Source organism: Pan paniscus, chromosome 1 (genome assembly GCF_029289425.2).
Source record: "Pan paniscus chromosome 1, NHGRI_mPanPan1-v2.0_pri, whole genome shotgun sequence".
Taxonomy (NCBI): domain Eukaryota; kingdom Metazoa; phylum Chordata; class Mammalia; order Primates; family Hominidae; genus Pan; species Pan paniscus.
The window spans coordinates 15,587,687-15,610,812 of NC_073249.2; the positions used below are offsets into that span (position 1 = coordinate 15,587,687).

Genomic DNA, 23,126 nt, shown 5'->3' on the forward strand with positions numbered 1-23,126 from the left:
CGGCTAATACAGAGTTTGCTTGTTTAATTTTATGTAAATTCTATAGTAGATATAATTTAGTATTTATTGCACATTTTAGATAAGATAATCACAATGTGAAGTGTAGACTGTCATCATTAAAGGAAAAAAAAAGCAGTGACACAAATTGGACCACAAGTAAGTGGCATCTGAAATAAACATTTGCTTTGAAAGTGGTTGGTGGTGATACATAATTTATTCAATGTTGCATACCACTTAGAACAACAGCACAAAGAAGTCTGAGAAGCTGAACTTTCTTACACAAAGTTTCCCAGAAGAAAGTGAAATACTCAGAATACTCTTAGTGTACCTTTCAAGTATCATTCTGAAGCAGATGTCAGCAGACTTTTTTTGTCAGACAGTAAATATTTTAGGTTTTGTGGCCACATGGTTTCTGTTCAACTATTCAACTCTGCCACCTTAGCTGCTAAGCAGTCATAAATGATACAGAAGCAAACAGGTGTGGCTGCACACCAATAAAACTGTGTTTATGGACAATGAAATTTGATTTTCATAAAACTTGACTGTGTCAGAAAACATTATTTTTCTTTTTCTTTTTTTTTTTTTTTGTCCCAACCATTTGAAAATATAAAGCCATTCTTAGCTCTGGCAGTACAAAAACAGGTGGTGGGCTAGATTAGGTCCAGGGGCCCTAGTTCGCCCACTTCGTTCTATTCTTCACCCCCCTGCCCCCCCGCCCCCCCGCCCCCCTCGCTTAGACGGAGGAGTCTCGCTCTGCTGCCCAGGTTGGTGTGCAGTGGTGTGATCTTGGCTCACTGCAATCTCCACCTCCCAGGTTCAAGCAATTCTCCTGCCTTAGCCTCCCGAGTAGCTGGGATTACAGGTGTGCACCACCACGCCTGGCTAATTTTGGTATTTTTAGTACAGATGGGGTTTCACCATGTTGGCCAGGCTGGTCTTGAACTCCTGACCGCGTGATCCACCTGCCTCGGCTTCCCAAAGTGCTGGGATTACAGGCATAAGCCACCGTGTCTGGCCCACTTCACTCTATTCTAAAAGCGCAACAAGTATTTGTTGATGGTAACAACACATTTGTACTACTGAAAATAATTTGACAACTAAGGATCAGTCCAGCATCCCCCACTGCCTCTTCCCATCTTCTTTATTTGAAAACTACCTATGTTGTAGCAGCTCCCTACCTGCCTTAATCAAAAGCCACTGTACACCAAGCCCAATTAAGTTCACTTACTGAACACTTTAACTAGAGTTTCAATGCATCTCTTCATAAATAGGTATAAAGCAGCACCCTGGCTAAAGGCACCAGGGCTACCAATGGCAGGAACAGGGGCCAGGCATGGTGGCTCATGCCTGTAATCCCAGCACTTTGAGAGGCTGAGGTGGGAGATAGCTTAAGGCAACAAGTTTGAGACCAACCCAGGCAACAAAGCAAGACCACCCTCTCTAAAGAAAAATAAAAAGATTGGCCAGGTGCAGTGGTGTGCCCCTGTAGTCCCAGCTCCTCAGGAGGCTGAAGTGGGAGGATCAACTAAGCCCAGGAGTTAGAGGCTGAAGTGACCCACGATGGTGTCACTGCACTCCAGACTGAGTGAGAGAGCAAGACCCTATCTCTAAAAAATAAAAATAAACAAAAAGGAACAGGAACTGAGCTGTCACATGGATCCCACATTTACAAAGCAGCAAAAGGTACTAAAAGTTTGTATACTGCATGAATACAAAAATTATTTTTTGTTTTGTTTTGTTTTTATGTTTCTTTGTTTTTTTGAGATGGAGTCTTGCTCTGTCACCAGGCTGGAGTACAGTGGTGCGATCTCGGCTCATTGCAACCTCCGCCTCCCGGGTTCAAGCCATTCTCCTGCCTCAGCCTCCTGAGTAGCTGGGACTACAGGTGCATGCCAACACATCAAGCTAATTTTTGCATTTTTAGTAGAGATGGGGTTTCACCATGTTGGCCAGGATGGTCTTGATCTCTTGACCTCGTGATCTGCCTGCCTCGGCCTTCCAAAGTGCTGGGATTACAGGCGTGAGCCACCGTGCCTGGGCAAAAACTGTATTTTTACCCAACAGTTGTCATCATAACATGGCCTTGCTTTGGGGAATGAATAAAGAAGTAAACTTTAGTAAATCAACATCACAAATTGTTCTTAAGAATGAATGACACTGTCCAAAGTTTTAGATGGCTACCAAAGTTTAATAATTATTTCTTACTCCCCAGATATCACCTGGACATTATTTCCTCAATCCTTGGGGGGGAAAAAAAAAACACACAGTATAAAAGTTCTGTGGGAAATTCTGCAGTCTATAATACTTCCTTTTTTTTTGTATACAACTCTTCTTTCTGAAAAGCTCAAAACTGTATTGCAGTGTTTCACTCGTTCTCATATGATTCCTACGCAGATGTTGCTGTATCTTTTAGAATGAAGGGTGATGGAGTTCAGGGCATGCGACCCCCAAACAGGGCACCTTAGCATTTGAGAAAACAGCAGAAGCAGGAAGATCATTCTCGCCTTCCTCTTAACCTTCTTCCCTGAAGCTCTGCCCTTCCTTTGAAGAAGACCCTCATTACATGGGAGCCCATCCTATATCCTGAGAAAAGGAATGCTCTATCTTTGAAGACACAGAGATTCCAAGAAAAATCTGAACAAATAGGCCTTGCTAAATTCCTCCAGTTTATTAGCTTTTTAGATCATATCCTCTTTGTTCTTTTTTTTCCCCCTCCAAGACAGAGTCTTGCTCTGTTGTCCAGGCTGGAACACAGTGGCTCAATCACAGCTCACTGCAGCCTCAAACTCCTAGACTCAATGCCTCAGCCTTCTAGGTAGCTGGGACTACAGGCACATGCCATCACTCCGGGCTAATTTTGTTAACTTTTAGTAGAGATGAGGTCTCACTCGGCTGCCCAGGCTAGAGTGCAATGGTGCAATCATAGCTCACTGCAGTCTTGAACTCCTGAGCTCCAGCAATCCTTCCACCCTGGCCTCCCAAAACGCTGGGAGTACCTGTGTGAGCCACCGCGCTCAGTCAGATCATATCCTTTTGTTCTCCAATCATTCGTCTACACAACTGTCCCTAAAAATACATAAACTTCCCTGTTTCTTGGGGTCTTTATTTCTAAAGGCGTCTATGTCATCTAAAACTTATATTAACTAAATGTGTGTGCTTTTATCTTGTTAATTTGCATTTTATTATAAGTTCCCCGGCCATGAACCTTATGATGGGTGAGAAATCTTTTCTTTCCTACAAAGGGAAATAAAGAGATGTTAAATTGTTTGCTGGAAATAATTCAGAGTCTTTGGCAAAGCACAGAATGAGAAGACTATTGCTGAATTACCAACCTAAGCCTTCTTCCAAGTAGACCATGAAGACTTTACTCAGTTCCTTCCAGAAACGGAAGTTTGTACATTCCGGGGTGAGAAGATTCTGACATAAAAGCACTCATGGGCCTGTGTTACAACAATGACTACCAATAACAGCATCTTTGTAATGCTCATTGTCAGCATTCTGAATAAGTCAAGGATTGACTGTACTGATTAATTAGGTAACAATTATCTCAGTGATTTGCCTTCAAAAGGACTAGAAGTGTTAAGAAAAGAAAAAAAAAAAAAGCACAACATGTCTAATATCCACCCAAAAAACGAAAAGCGATTGCAATTCATTTTATTTGGTTGGCGCTTTTCCAGAAAATATTTTCCTAGTAATGAAGCACATCAGCTTTACTCTAAAAAATTGTCTGCTTCCAGCAAGTGATTTAAAATATTGTTTGTTTCCAGCACACAATTTAACATCTCTTTATTTCCCCTTGTAGGGAAGAAAAGATTTCTCACCCATTATAAGATTCATGGCCAGGGCACCTATGATAATTTGAAGACTTTAAAAAACATCAAATGAATCAAATAATGGGTAATTATAATTTTGAAACCTTAAGAAATATCAAATGTGTCAAATAATGGGGCAGTACAAAGCCAACAGAAGAGTACTTTTCATTTAGAATAGTTGTATTCATATAACAAGAATTCATTGATGTGCTAACTTTACAAACCAAGAGGCACATTTTTCATTTAGTTTATCCTTAAGTGCCCCTTGCACTGATTTCTTAAATGAACACTTGTTTTGCATGAATACAGACTTTCTTAGGAACTACAAAGCAATCTGAATACCAATAATAAGACGCCTATTCCCACCCCACCCCTTTCTTAAACAGAAACTATCCCTTTTTCTAATTCTCCTCTGGGAAGAATATTTCATCTATTCAAGATTATAAACTAATTTTTAACATTTAATTAGACAATATGATGTTAAGACTATACATGAGTCACGAAAAATCCCACCCAGATAAAAGCAAACCTTTTTCCTCGAAACTGTTCTTATTCTTGTTCTATCCTCACAATATCATTAGTAAGAAAACACCACACGCTATAAGCATCCTTCGAAATGTTTACCCAACATTGTGACCCAGTTGTAAACTTTCTGTAGCCCCATGGAAACACTTACTTCTGGGAAGAATGAATGACTCTCAATATAGCACAAATATACTCCAAAGGAAAGGCATGGTGACTCCTAAATGATCTGAGGAACAGAGAACTAGGTAAAGACAATGGAGGCAGAGTTATGGAAAGAAAAATTAAATTGTATTGGCAAGGGAACAGGCATTCTTTGGAAAGTGAGATAACAGGTCTGTCTTGTCTAGCGCTACATTTAACAGTTTTTTAGATCTCACAATACAAGCTAGAATTCCACTTCTGTTTATTTCAGGGTAGATTTACATCAGTTTAGTAATTCACCCCAGACCTCCGAATAATTGTTTCATGTGATCTACATGAATAGTGTATTATTACTCATTACCAAGTAATTACCAAGATAGTCAACAAGATATAGCCCAAAGGGAATTATACACAATAATTTGGGTGGTGGAGGGGGGTGGGGAGGAAGGAAGAGTTAGGAGTCACACAAAGGGATGTGATTCACCTGTAAAGGTTGAGGGGTGGGGGGTTACAAAGTGGTCCTGGCAGAGAAATCACAAGGCCCAGGTTCCAGGACGACACTGGTAACTAGGAAGTGTGTGACCTTGTGCATGACGAGATGGATTATTTCAAAGATTGGATCTCATAGATCAAAAGAAGGGACTGTGCTGAACGCTCTTTCAGATTCCTCCCACTGTCCAAATACCAACTGATATCTCCACTCTGGGTATGTGCCTTACTAGGTCCGGCTGGGGAAATTCGGCCTTCATTCATCTGATCTGGCACAGTGACCGAGCCCTGGGGCATGTGCCCGGCCTCATCTTTCACCTGAGGAGGCTCCTCCATGGCCGGGCGCCCCGCGGGTGAGTCGTACGGGGACGTGGCGCTTCGAAGTTTATGGGGAGCCTCGCACACCTCAAGTTGAAGGAACTGCTGAATCAGGGTGCCCCAATTAAGTCAGATCTTAGGCAATCCTATGGTTCCTTTACTCTCCCTCACCCTTCCTCCTACTCTGAAAAGAAACCGGATCGGCCTGTCCGCCCAGAGGTCACCTGGGAAGAGCAGAGTGATGTCACTCGGCTACCCCCAAAACTGCCTCCAAGGTACAAAAGAGCTGGAATATCTGTGCATGGTCCAAAGGGACGGCACACTCCGGAAGGTGACCCTTTAGAAGGTACCAGACTGCAGCCTCGGCCTCTGGGATGGGGTCGGGAGGAAGGTGGTGAGTTTCCATCATCCCGCTGCCTTGCCGCACGGCGGCCAGGTGCTGCTACACATTCAAACCCGACAGTTTGGCTTAGTGGGTTGCGAAAAAAGAACTCAAGGGGAGGAAGCACCTGCAGCCACCCAGGCCGAAGTTAGGGACCACTTCCCCAGAGTTACGGACGGCAACAACCAAGTCACGTCTGGAGCCACCTCTCTGGCTTCCGGCTCCGCAGGGCTTGCCCTCCCGAGTCACCCAGGCAGAGGCCGGGGACGCCAGTAAGGGGAAGGTCGGAGGGTCGGGAGGACAGTGAGGGGAGGCGGGCTGGAGGAGCCGGGATGGCGAAAGGTGGGGGGTGGGGTGGGAGGGTTAGAGGGGCCCGGGGCGCCGGGGCCGGGGTGTGTGGGTTGTGGGCGAGGTGGCCGGGGCGGCCAGGGGGCGCGCAGGATACCCTACCTGTGGTGGAGAGCACGGTGCTGGCGAAGAAGAGCGCGGAGGTGAAGTCCCAGTTCCAGTTGCCCGAGGCGTTGCTGAGCACCGACACGCCGTAGTTGCTGGCCTCCAGCACCCGGCCCAGGAACTGCTCCAGCTGCTGCTCAGACAGGCACTCGTGCTCCTCCAAGAAGCGTCGCTTCAGCTTGCGCAGCTCCTGGCGCAGCAGGTCCTCATAGGGCAGCTCCACCGAGGAGAAGACCACTGCGCCGAAGACCAGGTAGAGCAAGTAGCCCAGCACCAGGAAGCCGAAGCACCAGGCCGAGCGGTGCCGCTCCACCAGGCGCACGCACGAGCTGCCGGCCAGGGACTGCAGCATCTTCTCCACCGCCGCCGCCAAAGCCAAAGCCAAGGCCAACGCCGCAGACCGGCCGGAGCGCGGCCCGCCGCCTCCTCTGGCCCCGCCGCCCCCGCCCCCGCCCGGGCCTGGCTCCCGCCCGCCGCCCGCTCCCCCGCGCGCCCGCCCGCCCCGCTCCTCCGGGCAGCGCCGTCTTCCTGCGATTGGCTCTCTCGGGCGATGTTTTTCTTCCTTCTTTTCCTGTTTCCTTGCAATATAAAAAGCCCAGATGATGTGGCGCTGACGTGGTTGCCGGCTCAGGTAACCCGAGAGTCAGCGGAGACCGCGCGCAAACTTGGCCAGAGCGCCTGGGCTGGGCTGCCGGGGCCCGGGACGCACCGCCTTCTGCGCACTCCAGAGGTGGGGCGGGCGCTCGGTGGCGCCCAGACCCCGACCCGACAGCCACCAGCTCCTCCCGCTCCCTCCCTTCCTGGGTCCAGTAGCCAAACTCTAGCTGACCGCGCGCGGCGTGTGCGTGTGCGTGTGTGTGTGTGTGTGATCGCGCGCGTGTAGTGTGGGCCGCTTCTGGTCAATGCGCTGGCCGTCCAAGCCCCCTGTCCAAGCTACTCTTGTTTCCCACTTATTTTCTCCCAATCAAAGCCAGTATTACAAAACAGCAAGCGCTGAAGTACTTTCCTTCTTTGTCTTATTGGTCGAAGGATTGAGCAATCTGGTGCCAGTAATGACGGTGAAAATACCAGAACATCAGAGTTGGAAGGCACCTTGAATCAGTCTCCTCTCTCCCACCCATCCCCCTCACAAAAAGGACTTGAGGGAAAAGGAGAGTCTCAGAGAAGTCCTATTTCTGAGTTCGAATTTTCTAAAACATGACCTTAGGTTTTTTGGTGAAAAAACATCCCAAATGTGTCAACGCCAGAAGAAACTGAGCTTTCCCAACTGTCACTTCTTTTTAAAGTGACAAAAATGTGGGCGAGGGTCAGCGAGCCGCCTGCTTGTGGATGAAAATAAAAATTGGTACACCCTTTCTGGAAAGGCAATTTAGCGATACGTCTCAAGAACCTTGAAAGGGTTTATTTGTTCTGATTCAGTGATATGTCCTAAGAAAAAACAATCAGAGAGGCACTTACTTACAAAGACTGGTCATAGACGGTATCTATATATACATACATGTAGTTGTATAATATAGTGCATACACATGTGGGACACACACACACACACACACACACACGGTATAGATGAAATAATGAAGACTCAGAACAATCTAAATATTCCAAAATAGAGAATGGTTAAATAAGTTATGGCATCTCTACAGCATGGACACCATATAGACATTAAACACATTAAAGTTGTGTCTAAAGACTATTGAAGCAAAACTGTGTAGAATCTCAAATATGTAAAATATTTGTATTTTGTTACAAAATAAAATGACATCTGCATTATTAATCAACTGCATAGGAATAAAACTAGCTCCTTGCAGTTGTCTTTGGGTAATAGTAGAGTATATAGATGACTTTCCTTTCTTGTACCTTTTAATATTTTTCAAATTTTCTACAGTGGATATATATTATTTTTGTAATCAGGAAAAACATTTAAAATAAACAAAACTGAATTGTACAATTAATCATTCCAACACCTAGCTGAACATTTGCCTACTTTACTGAAGTTCTCTAAACAAGTCATATTTTGTATTTTCATAGAAACTTGTGCAAATGTCTAACATATATATCAGTGATTTTTCACTTTTAGTCAATAGCCTTACCTCCTACGTTACTCAAAAGATTGAAGCCAGCCCTCCACTTTACTTCTCTGTACTTCAGAATTTACTCATCGGTAATCCATTTCTTCCCTTTGCTCTTACCCCTAAGGAAAAAATGTACCTCCTTATTTTCAAGGTGAAAGGAAGCACTTACCACTCTCAGTCCTTCCGCCTCTGGGAACCCCTCCCCATCAGCAAGTGCCCTACTCTTTTAGAACTTGAATTCCTCCTTCTCCCTCAAGTCTCCATCCTACAATGTCCTTCCCTGTCCTGCTCTGTAACCCTTGCTTGCCCTATCCTATCCTTGATCTTTGCCTATTTGCCCTGTTCAGAGACCTCTTCATTCATGAAGCTACCCCCGGCCGTAGCAGACCCTCAGAATTCTCCTCCTGCCTGTCATGATCATTTTTCTCCCTATGTCTCTGCTCACCTGATTCCTTCTGCTTGGACAGTCCCTCCTCCATCTCCATCTGTAACACAGTTTATATCCTTCAGGACCTGGCTCACTCATGAAACCTCTGATTCCCCAACAGGATGTGAGTTCCTCTTCCCAAGACATACAACCCTCTGAATGCCAGATTGTGTGGGGTACTTGTGATGAACTGCAGGTGCAGGTGTGGTTATATCATCACACTCAAATATACATACATGTATTGTGGGAAAAAGAGTTTCTGGAGTGCCAGTTGAGTTGGTCTCCCCTGTGTGAGACACCCATGGGGAGCCATGGGTGACCTCTGAGGAGAAAAGTCTCCTTATTGCCTTCATGTCTTTATGCCCTGAGAGCATAACTGCTCGGGGGCATTCCACAGGCTGCTCAGGGAGATAACACGCCCTTGAAGCAGTGGAGTATAATCAAACATCTGGGCTCCTCCTGAAACCCGCTCCCACCCGTTTCAGTCCCAATAAGTTAAAGATCTTAAGTAGTTTAGACACACGCAATCTTAAGTAGTTTAGACACAAGCCTTTGCTCAAGGAAATTCACAGAGACCGCCACTGCTGTACATCTTATTGAATGACTCACAAGTTCTCCTTCACTTGTGATTAATCCTTTTCCTCATCCCTTCCTCCCCCTCCCATCTGCCCTAAGAACAAAGAGCTTGTAAAACAATAAATTAGTTGGAGCCCAAGAGCTCTGGGCCATGAGCAAGCCTCCTACACAAAGGTCCCCTGGACCCACCTTTTAAATGCTTATTCTGTCTCTTTCTAACTCCTGTGTCTCCGCTGGACTCGGGGTACCCGCTGGTTGGTGTGGGGCTGGTTCCCCCAACATGTATATGGCAGCTTTGAAATATGGTTGCAAATTCTTTGACAGTCCCTCACCAAAGGGTAGGGTTTCTGTCCCCTATCCTTGAAACTTGTGACTACTTCAACCGACAGAGTACATAAGAGATGATACTAGGTAATTTCCAAGGCTAGATGATAAAAGACCAGCAGCCTCCAACTTTGTTCACTGGAACAATCCTCTCTTGGAGCCCTGAGCCATCACATAAGATGTCTGATTAACTTGAGGCTGCCATGCTGGAGAGGCCACATGTAGGTGTTTCAAGGGACAGCCCAGTGAGCCCAGCTTCCTTATCATTCTCGCCAAGACACCAGATAGATGAGTGTAGCCATCTTCAACTCTCAAACCAGGGCATCCACCTGCTGAATACCACTGGGTGTCTTACCTCTGTCTATCTACCCAGGAACAGAACTCCCAGCTGAGTTCTGCCTGAATCCTGAGATATCATCAGATGGCTGTCTTCAGCCATTGAGTTTTTGGCTAGCTTGTTATACAATAATAGATAACTGGAACAACATGCATCTTGACTACATTGAATTTTAAAAATTATTATTAGAAGTTTTCTTCAGACAAATTTGCCATTTTCTCCATAGTTCACTTCTCTGGCTGAGACTCTGCCCCAGCTCTACATCACAACTAGGCCAAGGATACCAAATATTTTTAAATCATATTATCCTCAGACTACAAGTAGAAACTGGAAATATCATGGAAGTGGTCTGATGGGGGCATAGATCTCATCCTGCAGGACGAGGTACGTTGAGTGGAGCCTGGATGTGGGGCTGGGAAATGCAAAGACTTCTGTGGTTCTGGCTGTCTGAGTTGATGGGAATCCTGATAACACAGGTTGGCTGCCTTCCTTCCTCGTCCTGGGCCACTGCTCTAGACAGATGCTCCTGTCTTCAAAGAAGTTAGCAATCTCGGAAATGTTAGAATTTTTTTTTCTGAAGTTTGAAATCTTTACCCCACATGATCTGTGTGTAACTCACTGCTGACTAGCTACTTCTCTCTGGACCTCCCAACACGGATTAAAGGGACCATACAAGCTGACATTTCTGCTGACTCACCCCCACCTAGCATGCCACACGCTATCCCCAAGCATGTTTTAGAAGAGAATGGGAATATGGAAGAAAACTCAGAGAAGAGTGCAGAGATACAAAAGAGGGGATCAAGGGGAGTAGGAGTGGGGGAGTAAAGAGAGTGGGGGAAGAGGCCATGGCTTCTTTCTGCTTCCTGCATCAGTGTCCCCTCTAACTGACATAATTTGTGGACTGGTGACCATGCTTTCTGAGAAACAAACTCTGGGCTTGGCACAGAGCCTTGCAAGTTAATCTGATGTAGAGCTAATGATGTAAATGATCACTACTGTGTTGTATGATACTTGGGCATCAATGGGCTTCATGACCTCAACAGGTTGAGATGATGAGAATAATTTGTAGAGACAGTGGTTCTATAGGAACTTGGGATCAAAAAGTGAAATTTACAAATACAGGGTTGGGAAAATCCAGTCAATCAGCAATAAGTACAAAAAGTTAGCATTTGCAATTCCACCTCTGGGTATGTACCCAAAATAATTGGAAGCAGGGACTTGAACAGATATTTGTATACTCATGTTCATAGCAGCATGATTCACCGTAACTAAAAGGTGGAAGCAACCCAAGTGTCCATCCGCAGATAAACGGATAAAAATTATGATACATACATACAGCTATATAGTATTCAGTCTTAAGAAGGAAACTCTGACACCTGCTCTACATTTGATGAACCTTGAGGACATTATGCTAAGTGAAATAAGTCATTCACAAAAAGACAAATACTATATGATTCCACTGGTATGTGTACCTAGAGTAGTGAAATTCACAGAAACAGAAAGCGAAATGGTGGTTGCCAGGGGCTGGAAGAAGAGAGAAGGGGGATTGATTGTTTAATGGGTATGGAATTTCAATTGTTCAAAATGAAAAAATTCTGAAGATAAATGGTGGTTGTGATTGCATAACAATGTGGATGTCCTTAATGCCACTGAATTGTACAGTTAAAAATGGTTAAAATGCTAAATTTTATGTTATGTGTATTTTATGGCAATTCTAAAAAAAGAAAAAAGTTAGCATTCGGATGGACAGAGGGGCCACATGCATTAATAGCAAGCTGAAGCTCTCCCACCAGCTGATGAGCTCCCAGACTCTATCTGTGACATGGGGCCCTTGAAGAAGCAGACAGCCACCATTTCCAGAGAGTGCTGGGTGGTTCGGGTGGGGCACAGTACAAAGAACCTGAAAGACCTGGCACAGACGCAGATGCGAGGCACATGGCTGGTGATGGGTCTGGAAATTCTGCTTAGAGAAGTGGCTGAAGGATTCCAGGTGCTTTCCCTGAGAAGAGAAAACTTAGGAGGATCTGGTAGCTACACATGGAAAAAAAATGTGAGTTTATTTTGTATGTCTTCAAAGGGCAGTGCTAAGATTAATGGGTGGAAGATACAGAGTGTAACATTTAAAATTCACTGTACGAGAGAACATTCTGTTCATTTGAGTTGACTGTCAATGGAATGAGCTGCTTCTAGAAACAGTGAGCTCCCTTTCATGAGTGTTCAAGCCGAAGGCAAACAATGACAAATTAGAGAGGTAGAATGAAGAGCATTCAGCCGATGTCATTTAAGGTTCTTTCCAAGTCTGAGATGTAATGGTTCCAGCATCTATAAGGTCAAGGGGAGGGGGAGGGAAAGAATGAACCAAGTGAAGCAAAAAGTCACCCTGAGATGCCTCTGAAAATTTTTGGATTCACAAGCAGGGATGCCCAGAATGTTCTAGCCCTGAATCTCTAACTCCCCAGTGGTGCCACGTCCAGTTGTCAGGGAATACAGACGGAGCAGGCGCTCAGGTTCTCTGTTACCTTTGGCTGAGGGTGTTGCCAACTCCTCTTATTGTGGTAAGGTGGCTATGCTCTGAGGTGTGCAGATCAGGGCTCATCCTCCAGACAGGGCCTGCCAGGAGGCAGCAGTGACAGATGATGCCCCTTCATATCCTCTTCCTGCCCACACAGGCCCATGGTGGCCTGACCACTGGTGGCCTGAGTGATGCTTATCATTTTCCTGCCTTCATCACTGTCTCTTACCCATGCCTTCCAATCACACTTTGCCTGTGAGTGTTAAATCATAATTGGTCCCTGCTCATCTCTCATTCAACACATACTCCATGGGTATGAGAGGTAAGGAGAGGAAGGAAAAGAAGAAAGGGCTGTCCCAGAAGCAAGTGAAGAAAGATGGATGAGAAACAGATCAAATGACAGGGGGAGGAGCTGAGGGTATTCCAATGCCATCCACTGCTCTGTCCTGTCATGCATATTTGGAAGATGTCCCCAGCCCAGCCATGCACTCCCCCACCCTCCCTGTCCTCAGAGTACTCCCGTGCTGAAGTGAGATGGTCATCTCAATATTCACTCAGCTGCCTCATTGCTTTCTCCCAAACAGGCCCTATGTGTCAGCACTTGGAATGGGCTCACCCACACTTGTTTGCTCCCACGATTTCAGACCATGAGTATATCGGGGGCGGTGGCCTTGACGCTGAAAAAGAGAAAGAACACAAAAGGTGGATGATCTTTTTTGCCTCCTGGAGCAGTCTAGCCCTGGCTACCAGTTATTATCTGTGAACTGAGTCTTATGGGCACTGGGCTGACACCTGGATGAACAGCACCTGAGCTGTAAGCTCTTTGACAACACTGGACAATACACTTCATAAACCACTGTATTTGCATGTGACACACGTCAGCAGCACAAACACAGGGCACTGTGTGGCATCAGGAAGCTTGCCAGCAGAGAGTAGTTTGATGCTGAAGGTCAGCTTTTTATCTTTTCAGGAACCTTCATATTCAGAAAAAAATTTTTCAGATCTGGGGACACTGGGATTCACCACTTCCTCCTGCTGAATTCTAGTGCCTGAATGAGATCCGCAAACATTCACTCCATACAGTTTTGAGTTTGCTACATTAGCAACTCCCTTAGATCCTAGAACAGTTCTGTTCCTTCCCTCTTCAGTGCCACTTTCACTGGAACTTTCCGTTACTTCAAGATCCCATTCGAATTGGCCCTTCAGGTAACCTCCTTTAACTATGTAAACATGTAAAAACCCATCTCTCCTCCATCTGAATTCATGCTACACATGCTCTCTGTTTTAGTCACTGGGTCCCTAACATGCACCTCCTAGTGTTGTTAGTCACTAGGTCCCTAACGTGCACCTCCTAGTGTTGTTATTATTATTATTATTATTATTATTATTATTTGAGATGGAGTCTCACTCTGTAGCCCAGGCTGGAGTGCAGTGGCATGATCTCGGCTCACTGCAACCTCCGCCTCCTGGAGTGCAGTGGCATGATCTCGGCTCACTGCAACCTCCGCCTCCTGGGTTCAAGTGATTCTTCTGCCTCAGCCTCCCGAGTAGCTGGGACTACAGGCACTGTAGTCCCACCACACCCGGCTAATTTTGGTATATTTAGGAGAGAAGGGGTTTCACCATATTGGCCAGGCTGGTCTCGAACTCCTGACCTCATGATCTGCCCACCCCCCCCACCCACCTCAGCCTCAGCCACCGCACCCAGCCTGTTATTTTTATGAGCAAATGTATTGTCTCTCCACTAGATTGTACACTCTTAGGAGGAAACACATTAAAGATGTGTCTAAAGACTATTGAAGCAAAATTGTGTAGAATCTCAAATACGTAAAATATTTGTATTTTGTTACAAAATTAAACGATATCCGCATTATTAATCAACTGCATAGGAATAAAACTAGCTCCTAGCAGTTGTCTTTGGGTAACAGTAGAGTATATAGATGACTCTCCTTTCTTGTACCTTTTAATATTTTTCAAATTTTCTATGGTGGATATATATTGTTTTTATAATCAGGAAAAACATTAAAAATAAACAAAGCTGAATTGTACAATTAATTACTGCATCTCTTAGTTCTTTTTATTTTCTATAATGTTCTTTCCTGTGATATGTATACAGTAAATATTTTTCATTTTTTAATTAATAAATATTCACAATAATTACACTTCCCTCAGGCAGCAGTGTATTGTTCAGTGGGAAATATTTGTAGAACCATGGTTAGCCACCCAGTGCTTAAGCCTAAATATTTGTTATTGTATTTAATGTGAGGAAATTTGCTTTTAGCGCAGGACATGCCCAAGGAGTTCTAGACAGGGAATGATTTATTTGCGGAGTGATTCTGCTCTATTGGATTTTAGGATTCTCCATATACGATTGACCCTTGAACAACATGAGTTTGAGCTGTGCAGGTCCACTTACACATAGCTATTTTCCAATAAGTATATTGAAAAAATTTTCAGAGAACTGCAGCAATTTGAAAAATCTCACAGATGAGGTGCGTAGTCTAGAAATATTTTTCAATTAAGAAAAATTTAGGTATGTTATTAATGCATAACATACATGTAGATACTAGTCTATTTTATCACTTACTACCTTAAAATATATACAAACTATTATATTAAGAGTTAAAAATTATGAAAAGTTGCACACACAAATACTTAGACCATATATGGCATCATTTGCAATTGAAAGAAATGTAAACAAATGTAAAAATGCAGTATTGAATCATAATTTCATTCAATTCACTGTAGTACTCACTACAGTGAATTTTATGCAATTAAAAATTTTGTAGTTTAAATCTTAAATTTATGCAGTTAAAAATTGTGTAGCCACCTCCTGTTGCTATTGCAGTGAGCTCAAGGGTTGGGAGTATCAAACACTGAAAATGCCATACGATGCTAATCATCTCTGAGTGAGCAGTTCGTCTCTACAGTAAATGGCATATTGCAGTAAAAAGTGATCTCACAGTCTCACATATTTTTCATCATGTGTAGTGCAATATAATAAACCTTGATTAGCACCATGGGGCCCATAAAAAGTGCCACTAGTGATGCTTGGAGTGCTCACAAGAAGCAGAGAAAACTCATGATATTACCAGAAAAAGCTGAATTGCTTAATATGTACCATAGATTGAGATCTGCAGCTGTGTTTGCCCACCATTTCAAGATAAAAGAATCAAGCATTGAGAACCATTGTAAAAAAAAGAAAAAAAAATTTGTAAAGCCATTTCTGCAGTTAAACTGCCACGTGTGAAAATCTTGCATTTTATGCGAACTATGTTTTTATCTTATATTGAAAATGCAGCAGCTGGGTGCAGTGGCTGACGCTTGTAATCCGGGCACTTTGGGAGGCCAAGGCAGGTGGATCCCTTGAGTCCAGGAGTTCAAGACCAGCCTAGGCAACATGGTGAAACTCAGTCTTTCTACAGAAAAACCCACAAAAATTAGCCGAGCATGGTGCCAAGCCTGTAGTCCCAGCTACCTCAGAGGCTGAGGTGAAAGAATCGCTTAAGCCTGGGAGGCAGAGGTTGCAGTGAGCTGAGATCATGCCACTACACTCCAGCCTGGGTGACAGAGTGAGACCCTGTTTCAAAAAAGAAAGAAAAAGAGAAAGAAAGAGAGAAAGGAAGGAAGGAAGGAAGGAAGGAAGATGCAGCTTTTTTGTGGGTGCAGGATTGCTATAAGAAAGGCATACCTGTAGAGTCTAATATGACTTAATAAAAAGTAAAGTTATTATATGACAACTTAAATAAAAAGGAAGGTGAAGGATCTAAAGCTGGAGAATTTTATGCCAGCAAAGGACGGTTTGATAATTTTAGAAAGAGTTTCGGTTTAAAAAAGGTCAGGATAATAGGAGAAGCAGCTTCTACCAGCCAAGAGACAGCAGACAAGTTCCCAGACACCAGTAAGGAAATCATGGAGGAGAAAGGATATCTGCCTAAACAGGATCTTCATGCAAATAAAAGTGCCTTATTCTGGGGAAAAATAATGCCGCAAACGATGAATATTTATTAGTAGAGAAGAGAAGCAGGCACCAGGATTTAAGTCAGGAAGGGATAAGATAACTCTACTGTTTTGTGCAAATACAATTGTGTTTATGATCAGGACTGCCTTTATCTATAAAGGCACTAGTCCCTGAGCCTTGAAGGGAAAAGATAAACACCAGTCACCGGTCTTTTGGTTATATAACAAGAAGGCCTGAAAAGTGGGAATGCTTTTTCTGGATTGGTTTTATCAGTTCTGTCCCTGAACTCAGGAAGTACCTTGCCAGTAAAGGACTGAATTTTAAAGTTCTTTTGATATTGGACAATGTTCCTGGGCACCCAGAATCCCCTGAATTCAACATGGCAGCCATTGAAATGGTCTAATTGCCCCCAAACACAATGTCTCTAATTCAGTCCCTAGATTAGGGGATCATAAGGACCTTTAAGGCTCATTATACACAGTACTCTATGGAAGGATTGTCAATGCTATGGAAGAGAGCCCTGATAGACAGAACATCATCTATTCTGTCCGGAAGGATTACACCATCAGAGATGCCATTGTTATTACAGAAAAAGCCACAAAAGCCATCAAGTCTGAAATAATACATTTATGCTGCGGAAAACTGTCCAGATATTGAGCATGACTTCCCAGGATTTATGATAGAGCCAATCAAAAAAATCATAAAAGAGACTGTGGAGATGTCAAAAAGGTGGGGGGCAGGGGTGAAGGGTTTCCAGATGTGGATCTTGGAGGAATTCAAGAGCTAACAGACACCACACCGGAGGAATTAACAGACGATGACTTGATGCAGATGAATGCTTCCAAACCAGTGCCAGATGATGAGAAAGAAGGCATAGAAAAAACAGTGCAGTGCCAGAAAACAAATTGACATTAGATAATCTGGCAGGCGCGTTCTGATTATTCAAGACCATTTTTGGCTTCTTGTATGACATGAACCATCTATGATATGGGCACTGAAACTAAAGCAAATGGCAGAAGAAGGATTGATACCATATAGACTTTTTTTTTTTAGGCGGAGTCTCGCTCTGTCACCCAGGCTGAAGTGCAGTGGCACAATCTTGGCTCACTGCAACCTCACCCTCCCAGGTTCAAGCGATAGAATCACTTTTTGAGAAATAAAAAAGCAAAAGACAGAGAGAAATTATGAGACGTTTCCATAAAGTTACATCAAGTGTTCCTACCTCTCCTGCCTCCCCTTCCACCTTCATGTCTTCCACCTCTGCCACCCGTAAGACAGCAAGACCAACTCTTCCTTTTCCTCCTCAGCCTACTAAACATGAAAATGATCCACTCCCACTTAATGAATAGTAAATATATGTTCTCTGCCTTATGATTTTCTTAATAACATTTTTTCTGTATCTTATTTTGTTGTAAAAATACTGTATATAATACATATAACACACCAAATATGTGTTAATTGACTGTTTGTGTTATTGGTAAGGCTTCTGGTCAACAGCAGGATATTAATAGTTAAGTTTTGGGGGAGTCAAAAGTTATACGTAGATTTTTGACTACATAAAGGGCAGTACCCCAACTCTTATGTTGTTCACGGGTCAGCTGTATAAAAAAGATCTTTTGTGTTCTATTTAACCCAGTGGAAGGCAAAATTCCTCCATTAGACATTTAATTATCAATGTCTGCTGTGTCCTTAACAAATAATAGAGGTTGAAGAATATAAACAGACAATTGATAATGGCAAAACTTTGTAGACAATTAACAGGCTGATATGAAAACTGAGAACTTGGCATTCTAAGCCAGATCACTTAGGCTCAACTACCGCTTGCAGCCACCTACTCTTAGTGGAGCCTTTGTAGAATGAAACAACCTTTCTAAGCCTCAGTTTCTCTTTCTGTAAAAACGGCAATAATAACCATACCAACCATTTAGGATTGGGAAGATAAACGAGGTATGCTTGTAAAGTACTTAGCACAATGTTGGACACAGAATAAGTGCTCTATAAATTTTTTCCCTTGTAAAGTTACAAAACAGGAAGGGCTGCCTTGTTTTGCCAGTGTGGAATCTCAGCACTGTATGTGGTGCCTGTCACAGAGTAGGCAAGAAATAACTATTTGTGCAATGAATACCTGGAAGGATCAGGAGGAGGCCAAGAGTAGGAAGAGGGAATTGGGGTGGGGGGACTGTTTAGTGTGAATTCAGTGGGAGCCGCCGGGCGTGGTGGCTCATGCCTGTAATCCCAGCACTTTGGGAGGCTGAGGCGGGCAGATCACTTGAGCTCAGGAGTTCAAGAGCAGCCTGGCCAACATGGGAAAACCCTGTCTCTACTAAAATCACAAAAATTAGCTGGGCGTGGTGGCAGGGTAGTCCCAGTTACTCGGGCTCAGGAGGCTGAGGCAGAAGAATCGCTTGAACCCAAGAGGCAGAGGTTGCAGTGAGCCAAGATCATGCCATTGCACTCCAGCCTGGGCAACAGAGCGAGACTTCATCTGAAAAAAAAAAAATTTAAAAAGAATTCAGTGGGAGCAAAGCTGACTTTACTTTGTTTTCCCCTCTGCCTTTGCTGTCTTTCATCCTCTGGCCAAGCACTTCTTAGCAATGGCCTCTTTGTCTTCAAGAGCTTCATGTACATTCCCACTCTCCCTCCTGCTGAGGCATCTCTCTGCCTGAAATGACTGTCCTTCTCGTCTCTGGTAATCCCCAGTCCAAGTCTCCTGACTCCTCCGGGAAAGTTTCCCTATATGTCTTCCACTTCTGACCTCAACTCCTGCAGTGCTTAGGGCGGTCATTCATTTGGCATCATGACTCTTGCTTGTGAGGCACCTTTTTATCTCTCCATCTCTTCTCCTTGGCTGAAAATCTCTTACAAGATGCTCTCATAAAAAGAATAGGAAAGAAATTTGGGCAATATAAACAAGCCAAGTCTACCACAGAGAACAAGTGGGAAGTGGAACCTGGAATTTGCCCAGTAGCTTCCGTTTTATCTATGAAACAGGAGGGGAGATAATTGCTAAGAGTGATTAAAAAGAGGTTGAGTAGTGGGCTTGAGGAAAGATAAATGGGAGAGAAAACTGACAAGAAACAAAAGAGAATGTTGAGATGTGTTGAGAACACCACTGAGTCGGAGACTGCACACGTGCGGTGGTAATCACCTCTTCAGTTTTGCCATTTTCTTGTTGTTGTTTTTCTTTTTTGGCACGAAGTATCACTCTGTCGCCCAGGCTGGAGTGCAGTGGCATGATCTCTGCTCACTGCAACCTCCGCCTCCCAGGTTCAAGCAATTCTCCTGCCTCAGCCTCCCAAGTAGCTGGGACTACAGGCACCCACCACCACGCCTGGCTAATTTTTGTATTTTTTTTTTTTAGTAGATACGAGGTTTCACTATATTGGCCAGGCTGGTCTCAAACTCGTGACCTCGTGATCTGCCTGCCTCAGCCTCCCAAAGTGCTGGGATTACAGGCGTGAGCCACCGTGCTCAGCCCAGTTTTGCCATTTTCTGCAGCAGTTGTCAGTTCTTTGAGTGACATGAAGATAGAGATTTGCTAGGTGAGGGGAAGAGTAAAGGAACTAGTGAATTGAAAGGCCTCTTTAAAAGGAGATTAGTTAAAATAATGGACCACAGTGTCTACACTGCATAGAGAAGGAAATAAAGGCAGTGAAGAGCTAATAAATCAGAAGGAAATGGGAGAATTACACAGCTGCTGGATTCCATGTGGTGGGAGACTGGTTATAGTTGGCAGATGGGAATGAAAGATGAAAAGAGAGGAAGCTGTAGTCGTAGGGGAGAAGACTTAGTTCAGAAGACAGGGGTGAGTCCTGGGTTATGGCCATCTCTAGCAGTTAGCTATTGCCAAAGTGGAGGGAAGAAAGTCACTAGAGGGGCTGCAAGTCTAGTGTTCTGTTTATCCACGTTGAAGATGCATGACGATGCCTGGACCGGGAGAGAGGAAGCCAACATGGCAAGAGCAGAAATCTTCAGTGTCTCAAGAATGAGTGGGAGGTTAGTGGATGATAGAGACAGTGGCTGAAAGAAGAAATACTGTGGTCAGGAGTGCCTGGCCAATTGAGGGTCCTTTTACTGAAGAAAGGAAGGGCAATTGTTTGAAAATTCATTCAGGGACTTTAGAAGGATGCGAATCCCATCTGCAGCCCCGTGGGGTAGTCAAATTAGCATCCTCCTCCAAGGGATGCCAGGACTATTCCAGGACAACCGAGCTTCAGGAAGGCAAAGAGGTAGAAGGTATTCTGTGTAGGCGTAGGTGCAGAAGTAGGTGAAATGGATTTGACTAAAGGGTCCCAGAGGGTACATGGAAAACTTTTCATAGGAGAGGAGCCATGGGAACTCTAGTTACAGGAAGCCCAGAAGAAACTGCAGGTGGGAGCAGAGGAGAGGAAGGATACATGGAGAGTTTACGTTTTGCAAGGTGAGCAAGACAGAGAAATGCTGCCGCACAGAATGAACTGGTCTCGAGGTTTCAAAGTCAACTGTGGTAGCTTGAATGAAGTGCAGCTGAGGCTCAAGGTTGAGTGGCCCTGGCCACGGTCCACCTGGCTAGCAGGCATTGTCTTCTGCTAACCCATCCGGTGTCCTCTACCCCCTCACCTAGTCTTCCCCCAGGCCCCACTGGATGCAAGAACAGGGTCACTTTCAACTTCAGAAATAATGTCACCATAAACCAAACACCAACCTTGGCTGGTCTTTGTTACTATCCCCTTAATGCGGGCTGCACACTAGAAATTTTCATTCTAGATGTCCCAGTCACTTAATTTCAGAGCACTTATTTTTCTTTTAAATACTTTCACTTTTCTCTTTGCCTTTTTTCTTAAATGACTTCACTTTTATTTCATGCTTTAAAGTTTGTAGATCATTTCCATGAAATAATTCATTAGACAAATTCATTATTGTAATTTCATTACAATAACTAAGCAGGCCAGGCAGCATTATTCAATTTCCACAGATGAGTAAACTCAGACTTTGGGAAATCATTTTTCAAGGGCATCTTTAGTTCAATGCTCTTTCGTTGTCACGAAGGGCCTGTCCTTTGAACTGCAAGGTCACAGCACATACTGACAGAGTTACTCTGAAACATGCAAAACGATTATGATGCCGTTGTGTGATATATTTAAAAATGAAACCTAAGAGTTTAATAATAATAGCTTCCTGTCACTATTACTTTGTCATCTTTCAAGGACTTTTAAATCACTGAGAAATATATTTGTTCTTTTCTGAAAACCACACGAATGCAGATGACAGCGACAGATAATCACGAGAATGATAAAGTGTGGTGGCTGCACTGGAAACAATGAGTATGTTTATAGTCTGTTTAAGGTGACAGTTGTCTCTGAAAAATAGGAGTTGATGGGCCTCAGCCAGTGCTTCTAAGATTTTTATCATTCTGAGAGAGTAACTGCCTTTTCAATCCAGATTTTAAAAAGTCAGAAACTTCCTGAATGAGCAACTCTTAGAATGAACTTGGCACTTAACTTGTTTGGAGATCTGGGAAGAAGGAAAGTTTTCATGGTTGTTTTCAATCTTATCTAAACATACTTGGCCAGAATTATAAGAAGTAAAAATACCCAAAGTGTTCATCCCTTAAAGCAAAACAGATGTCGATTAGGGATTCAGCATATACATCGTGATCAACTTGTAATGACCCCAAATCTTTATTGGGCTTTTTAATAAGTATTTTGTATTTTACAATATTCACCTGACTCATGATATTGTTGTTTTTGTAGGTAGAATGATGGTCTACCTGCAATGACATGGTTCAAAGTAATGTTTATCTAAAATATAAGACAGTTAAAGCTCATTCTTTGATATACACTCCTCTATGCTACCTGAAAAATATCTTCAGTTCTCCTTCTCAATTTTTTATTCTTTTTTCAAGCTAGGTAATCTGTAAGGCTCATACAAACGCACATCAAAGATCTGCACCTGGATTCTTTATTTATTTATTTATTTTTGAGATGGAGTTTCTTTCTTGTCTCCCAGGCTGGAGTGCAATGGCATGATCTAGGCTCACTGCAACCTCAGCCTCCTAGGTTCAAGCGATTCTCCTGCCTAAGCCTCCTCAGGAGCTAGTATTACAGGTGCATCACCATGCCCGGCTAATTTTTGTATTTTTAGTAGAGACAGGGGTTTCACCATGTTGGCCAGGCTGGTCTCAAACTCCTGACCTTGGGTGATATGCCTGCCTCGGCCTTCCAAAGTGCTGGGATTACAGGTGTGAGCCAACGTGCCCAGCCTGCACCTGGACTCTTGATCCTTTGGCTGACATTCCTCTCCACATCTAGATCACGCTCCACAGCTCATTTCCTAGAGGAAACCTGTCATCCAGAGAGAAGGGAGAAAACAATTAAGAGACCTAAAAACCTGCCCAAGAAATTCTTAAATCCAGCTATAATCAACTAACACAGTATTGCTTTATATTTATTCATCAGCCATAGTCATTTAAGTGTTAAATAAACAATGCAAACTCTGTCCTCTCCTTTAGCTGCTTTTTCTAGAGTTAAGGGAAACAAGAATAAAATACTCCTCTCCTCCCACCAGCACCACCCCAGCATCATATCATACCCAGCTTGAGGGATTTCTTTACATAATCTGAAATGCTATAAATATATACTGTGGTTAGCTGGTTCACATAACAAAAAAAAATGATTAAACATGTGTTATGCATCAGGAGACTGATGAAATATCACCATGGAAACTTTGATGCTGAGTTTATACGTGTAAAATTTTCACTTGCAAGATTACAGTTGTGAGTATCTTTGTCCAGATAATTGGGCGTCTTCATCAGAAGC

At 43.6% G+C, this 23,126-nt stretch overlaps 1 protein-coding gene across 1 annotated transcript in view; it reads right to left on the bottom strand.

The window, feature by feature from the left end:
• The window catches only part of KCNK1 (potassium two pore domain channel subfamily K member 1), a 58,448-nt gene extending 51,866 nt beyond the window's left edge, over positions 1 to 6,582 (bottom strand). Inside the window, exon 1 of the mRNA XM_003824484.6 lies at positions 6,118 to 6,582. Coding sequence (XP_003824532.1) covers positions 6,118 to 6,472 — 355 coding nt within the window. The 5' untranslated portion in view covers positions 6,473 to 6,582. The remainder of the gene's footprint in view (positions 1 to 6,117) is intronic.
• Positions 6,583 to 23,126: the final 16,544 nt, after the last annotated feature.